Source organism: Cucumis melo, chromosome 8 (genome assembly GCF_025177605.1).
Source record: "Cucumis melo cultivar AY chromosome 8, USDA_Cmelo_AY_1.0, whole genome shotgun sequence".
NCBI lineage: Eukaryota > Viridiplantae > Streptophyta > Magnoliopsida > Cucurbitales > Cucurbitaceae > Cucumis > Cucumis melo.
Window position 1 is genome coordinate 26,013,934 of NC_066864.1, and position 7,415 is coordinate 26,021,348.

At 26.1% G+C, this 7,415-nt stretch overlaps 1 protein-coding gene across 2 annotated transcripts; it reads right to left on the minus strand.

Annotated features, from left to right (window-relative positions):
* Nucleotides 1–363: 363 nt before the first annotated feature.
* On the minus strand, nucleotides 364–3,793 carry LOC103501480 (acid phosphatase 1). 2 transcript variants are annotated; one of them, XM_008465063.3, is made up of 3 exons: nucleotides 3,274–3,793; nucleotides 804–1,016; nucleotides 364–721 (listed from the first exon to the last, which is right to left on the minus strand). In XM_008465063.3, the coding sequence occupies exons 1-3, from the start codon at nucleotides 3,657–3,659 to the stop codon at nucleotides 544–546; spliced, it is 777 nt and encodes a 258-aa protein (XP_008463285.1). In that variant the 5' UTR covers nucleotides 3,660–3,793; the 3' UTR covers nucleotides 364–543. The 2 variants fall into 2 exon arrangements, with proteins under 2 accessions (XP_008463285.1, XP_016903001.1); XM_017047512.2 differs by having other exon boundaries at nucleotides 3,382–3,765.
* Nucleotides 3,794–7,415: the final 3,622 nt, after the last annotated feature.

The following is a 7,415-nucleotide window of genomic DNA, read 5'->3' on the forward strand; positions in this document are numbered from 1 at the left end:
ATGTTTTATTACAAAGACTTCTCCCAATCGATATTCGACCATATCTACATAAGGACATTTCTACTACTATATCAGAGTTGTCAAATTTCTTCCATGCTCTATGTAAAAAAACTTTGAGCATATCAGAACTAGACAAAATGCAAAATGATATAGTACTCATCTTATGTAAGTTGGAAAAGATCTTCCCACCAGCTTTTTTTGACGTGATGGTCCATTTAGCTGTCCATTTGTCGTGGGAAGCAAGAATTGTTGAACCTGTTGGATATAGTTGGATGTATCCAATCGAAAGGTACGTGAATTCTTTATTGCTATTACTTTTATGATGTAGGATTTCAACATATGTAATTTTGTTCATGTTGTCTCAGGAAAATGGAATTTCTTGTAGTGTCATATAAGTACTTTGGTTTATACATTATTATATATCGATCTTTTATCGACATTCCTATAAATGTTCAACCACAAATAATTACATCAATAAACATCGATACGTTTCTTCGACATTTAATGATTTATCGATATTTTCAATAATAATTTAAGTAACATTTAAGGAACAAAATACATAGGATTAGGTAATTTGAAAGTACGCTTTCCCACAAATTGCCCTTGAAGATCGCTCCATTGATCTCCAACGTTGCCCCAAATTCGATATCCTTGCTCCACTAGTCGCCTCCGCATCTCTGTCTTGAACTCCACTGCGCTTCGCCCTTTTTCTGCCGCGGTCCTATCCGAAAAGATTCGGTAAGTGAATTGATCAATGGTTGTATATGTAGTATGAATTAAAGGAGGTGTGCTTTTAATTGTACCTTAAAATTATGCGTTCGTAGCCGATGAAGCCCTCACGATGGAGATTCTCGATGGTGACTTGGCCAAGAGTCTCTTCGTCACGACCGGTGACAAGGAAGACTTTGAAGCCACTTCCGATGAGCTTTGTGAAGAGCTCTGCCACCGGTTGAATCGCCGGACATGCTCCTTCCATTGCCCATGACCTAAACGCCGATGGATCGTACGGATCACACCTGTTCCAAACAATTCTCTTATCTTATATGAATTTTGATAACAAAAAAAAATTAAAATAAAAAAAACTATTTTCAATTATAACAAAATCACCAACACATCTACAAAATATAGAAGAAGATGTATCGAAATAGATCCTATAGACAAAGATAGTAGTCTATCGTAATATAAATTATGATATAGTAGTCTAAGACATAGTATAAATTATAATATTTTGTTATATTTATAAATATTTTTTTAGAGGTTTTGTCATTTGAAATAACTTTCCAAAAAAGACTACATAATAAATTATAACATAATTGTAAGATAAACTAAAAATAAGTATTTGTCCTACGTACATACGTCTACCAGATAAATTGAGCTCTTGTTCCCTAGTTCGGAGAAAGTTAGAAATTTGTCCCTAAAATTTTAAAAATCATAAATTAATCTTTATAATTTAATAACTTCTCATAAATAGTCCCTGTAACTTGATAAATTTCTCATAAATAATTGTTACTAAGGAAGCTATTTATAGATGTTTTAACCAAAAACAATAAATCCTAATTATAATCATTAAATTTTAACTTTTTCAAAATAACAATTTATCAATAAATGTTAAGTTTTAATTAAAAATTAGGTGTCACAAATGTATTTATTTGTATTTTTTTAGTAGAAAGGTAGATAAGCACAACTTAGTAGTCAGTATCATATATTATATGTCAAATGTATGTCAAATTTTCATTATGAATTAACAGAAAACCCAAAAGAAAACTTCAAGGATAAAATGGTTGAGTATGAAAAATGAAAAAAAGAAAAAAGAAAAAGAAAAACCAAAATCCAACTTTAAGTCAAATCTTAAGGTAAATTCCTTTCTGGATTTGAGCTTACATTCAAGTTGAATTTGGATGGTGCTATTTTTGTAAAAATTTTAAACTTTCCACGGCTACTTTGAAATGCATATTAATTATGTCATATAAGTTCATTTTCAAAAGGTTTTTTTTTCTTAAGTAGATAATAGAAAATTAGGAAAACAAAGACTATGAAAAATATTTAGCAAAATTTATTTGAAATTTTATAAATATTTTGATTAATTGTTATGTTATATTTTAAAATGCTAAAAGAAAAAGGTAAGTTATACTTAAAAGGAAAAAATAGGAAAGAAAAGAAAGAACAAGGTGGTAGACGAAATTGGATAAAAAAAAAGATATGATTTTTTAATGCTAAAATTGTTTAAAATATGGATGTGAAGTTTCTATAACTTTAATGACCAAATTTGTAATTGACATACTTTTTTGTAAAGTCAAATTTAACTTTACTATTTTAGATATCATTAAAAATATTAGACATTATGAAAAACTTTATATTCTAGGTTATTTAATTTGCTTACAAAGTCAATTAATTTCCAATTATTCTTGACATTTGTGACTAAAGCTATTCTAAGCCACTACTTTTTTTCCCCAATTGTGTTGGACACTATAATTTCTATATACTTTTCTTTTATTGGATTTAGATTTTTTTTTTTTAATTATAATTTTGTTTGTTTTGTACTTTCAAATTACAACTATATCCATCTATGAACATCCAACTAAAACTAATTAATTAATTAATTCTTCTGATTTTAATTTAGTTCCTAAATTTTGAAGTTTATCCTATTTTATTCTCTGTATTTTTAAAACATCCAATTCATCCTTCAATTTATATAACATTAACTTAATCTCCAACAAAAAAAAAAAAAATCGGATAAAAAAATGGAACAATTTAAAAAGTTTTCAACAAAACCCACACATAATTTTAATTATCCATAGGAAAAAAACTTCAAAATCCATTAAAATATAAAACTTAACTCATTAATCACCGATTTCTTAAAAAAATATCGATCTTTTAATGATAAACTTCTATTGTTGATAAATTTGACAGATTTTACTGTGTTTGTAATTTTTTTAAATGTTGTTATATATTTAATAATTTTTAATTTAATTGTTATATTTACAACTATATTTACAACTATCCCAAAATTTAAATTTAATATCCAACTAGCATATCATGCATGAAAAAATATTTTAAATGACAAGGTTAGTAAAAATATTTATAAATATAGAAATAGTAGTAGAAATTTTTCAATAATTTGAAAAAAATGAAAAAGAAACAAGTATACATGTGTATGAAGGTATGTGTATATACATATGACATATGTATGTACATATTAAAAAAAGATGAAATTTCCCTAAAGTTCATATTATATTGGGCGAAATTTTAGAGTTGAGAGTAGAAAAAGCTTACCCATATCTCTTAATTTTATAATAATCAACATTAGAGATGCAAGTATCATCCACATCAAGAATCCAAGCATCTAATCCGTCATCGCCCACCGTAATTCCCTCCGCGTACCTCATAATTTGCTCCACCACGAATCGGACATCGTGCTGGTACTGCCCCCCCGTTATGTACGCTCCGATACAGCTGAAGCAATGCGCCGGCACCGTCCTCCACGGCTCCACATTGTTCGTCTCCGCTGCCAGCCTCCAGCTCAGGCACGGACTGCAGCTTGCTCCCCCACCTCGACTCCAGTACGGCGGCGTTACTCCCGTCACACTCGAAAACACCGCAAATAAAATCATCGATAGTATCTCTCGTGCTCGCCGGACCATTTCTCCGATTATGATCATATGTAGCTCCGGCCGCCGCCGCTGCCGGATATTTTTATTAGAACCACCGCGGTGTGAGAGAGAGAAAGGAAGCGAAAGAGGGAGAGAGAGAGAGAGTTAAGAAAAAAGTAACCAAAGCCCAATTGTTGAACTATACATATATAGAGAGGGATCTATATCTATATCTTAAAATATTAATAATAAGGAACTTAATTTTTATAATTAAATTATAATTAGTTTGGTGGTCTTCAAAAGTTTATGCTTATTTAATTCCATAAATTTAAGAAAAGTATAGAATAGAGTGTTTAGTTTACACTCTTTTTAATCTAATGTTAAATACTTCCACTTTACTAACTTTTAATTCTCTTCTTCTAACATTCAAATATGTATATAATTTATCCATAATTTTCCCCTTTTTCTTTTCAATAACCCAACAAATTATTGATATACAAAATTTGATCATTTAAGACAAACTTACGTTGAAATCTTATAAATTTGATTCTTTTTTTTTTTTTTTCAGATTATAATCTATAAATGTGTCGATTTTAAATAAAAATAGTTAGATTTAAAAAGAAGAGAAAAGAAAAGAAATTAATTGGAAATTAAGTTTTGAATTTCATTCCATTTAATTGGAAATTAATTTGGGCATAATCTTTTTATTCCAAATCAAAATTTTACTATAAAATTTTGTTCCAAATCTAAAAAAAAAAAAGAAAAAAAAAGTTAGAATCCAACATTTACTTGAAAAAGATATGAACATATTCTAAACTTTATTCCAAATTGTATGTGATCCAAATTCAATTGATTTATTAACTTTAATTTTAACTCAAAAAGAAAATTTATTACATTTATATTTGATCTCATATCAAATTTGAGTAAAATTGAAAATTAAAATGTATACGTAAGTAATGTAAGAAAATTTGGAATAACTTTTTTTATTATTAAAATTTTGGATCTATCGTTCTAATTGTAGTCATGTAACTAAAAAATTGCATCATACAATTTTACCTCAATCTTTACTCAACCGCTACCTATTCAACTTTCAAATCTAAGCAACTATAAATTTTACAACCCAATTCAACATTTCAAATGCAATTTGATATGTTCGTAAACTTTTAAGTTTTACGAGTAAAAAAAAATAATTAAAAACTTTTAGCTAGGTTTCAAATTTTTGTGTTAAATATATATGTGACTTTTTTTTATTTGAAAAATTGAAATATTTGTTTAGGAGATCATTTACCAATTTTTTCTTCTAACAATTCATGAAATCAACTAAACACAATGTTAATTTTTTAAAAAACAAATGTAAAGACACTAAAGTTCTTATTAGACATAAAATAAAAAATTCAAAAACATATATTAGATATTATTGAAGTTGAGAGACCTAATAATTATCTAGATACAAAACTGATAAAAGTTGTAGAGGCTTTATTAAAATTATTTTGAAGATAAAAATCTTTTAGACACAAATCTAAAGTGGTAATTTTTCATTATATATATTTTGTTTTTGTTTCTAAAAGTCTAATAATATATGATTCATTAACTCGGGGATTAATTAGATAAAATTGAAAAGTCGAATTTTCATTACAAAATAACGTTTTGTGTTTAATTGGTCTATAAATTAAATAATGTTAATATTTGTGTACTACCGTTCTTTGGTAATTTTCTTGTCACGTGTTTGAATAATGTTTAAATTGAGAAAATTTAAATTAACAGAATTTTAAATATATAAAATTTTTATGAAATAAAGAATGAAATTTCGAACATCGAAATAGTTTATATAAGTTTAATAAAAAGTTTTATATTATCATATTTACAGTGAAAAGTTTAGTATCTCCACAATATCATGTAATTAATCCAAGAAACAATAAAGAAACACAATTTAGGGACATAATTGGAAAGATTGAGAGAAAAAAGTAAATAAAAGTTCCTTAATAATTTCAAGTAATTTGGTTTCTTCTTTAGTTTGTGGTTACAAAATAATAATAATAATGATGATGAAGAAGAATAAATAAACAAATAAAAACATAAAACATGTGATTAGTTGTGAGAGCGCAGTAAAATTATATGAAAACCGTAATAGATTGTTTAAAGAGTTGAAACATAATGATCGAAATTATAAAAATTATAAATGATATATAAGAAGCTAAATCGGAAGAGAATAAGTTACAATGAGTACAAGCAAGTAAAGTAAAAGAAAGTGGTGAATAGATGTTACAAATTACAAATGGAATCAACATATATAGGTCTCAAACTTCATTCATATATGAACATAAGTTTATTTGTTGTTAAATAAAATGACATAGGGGAATCTATTTCTATTTCTATTTCTATTTCTATTTCAATGTAGAAAGAGAGAGAGAGAGGAGGTTATGTCAACTTCAAGAGATTTGGGAATTTCTCTGTTATAGACTGTGCTCCCAAAAGCAAATGATTCTCCATACCAAAAAATTAACATAAAATAAACAAATTATTTTTGTTCTTTATATCATACACCTTATGTCTATATTATATTATCAATTCTTTTTTTCTTTTTTTTTTGTTAAATTCCTACCTACTCCAATAAACATAATAAATAAATTGTTGACATGTTTTTTCTTGTTTGGTTCTCTCAATTTTCAAATATTTTAGAAAATAATTATATTTTATTTTATTTATTCACATCAGCAACTAAAAGAAAGAAAGAAAGAAGAAATCATGGCGTTGATGTTAATTATCGTTAGATTAAATTTATTTGAATAAAAATTACAAAAGAAATATCAATTTTATATCTCTAAAACTCTAACATAGTATCATAATTGATATCAATAATTTATATCTTTAATTATGTTTCATTCGAATATATCACAAGATTATTTATGATTCTTATCACAAACATAAGCAAATCAATTTGAACTTTTAGTTAAAATTATCTTTGGAAATCGATAACGTATCTATTGCAATCGTTCATTTTATTAAATATGTAATCATTTGAAAAAAAAGTTTATACATGAGCAAGAATTGATCAATGCACTAGAAATTTTTCTATGTAATTTTTTTTTTAACTTTATGTAATCATAAAAATTGAATTAGTTCAGTTTTGGTAATTTAGGAATTTAAGTGAAACAATTATAAGTATTACATCATATTTCAATTATTTTCAAATAAAATTTGGGAGAGAGTTGTAAACTGATGGATTTCAAAAAGAGTGTATTGATTAGTTCAAAATTTTAATGGATACATATATAAGAAAACATGTTTCCCCCTCATTTGTAATTAATAGCTCACCTTCTGTAAAATATAATATTTTCTCAACCAAAATTTTTATTTGGTCTCTAAATTTTGTAAAAAAATTTATATTAATTAGCTTTGATTTTTACTTATTAATACTTTACTTTCTTTAGATTAATATATCCACGGATTAATTTTAAAAAATTATAATAAGTTACCTTTTCACAATTAATTTTAAATTTTTATGATTCAAATATAGTAAAATGAATAAAAATATCACGAACTATCTGTAATGTAGATAGAAACTACATAAGTAGGATTTGAACCTAGGTGGAATGAGATTGACAGTTAGAGTATGCTAAATCCGTCGGTGGTGATAGACATACATTTGCATGAAAAATACAAATAGTAGTCTATTCTCGTTTTGTGGTGTATAATAATTTTTCTAAAAAACAATTTTAGAGTAAAAATGTAAAAGATTGACTTGAAGTAATATTTTAAAACTTAATGAAATATAAATTGCAGGGATAAAGTATGATATTTATTAAAATAATAGGTAAAAGTTGA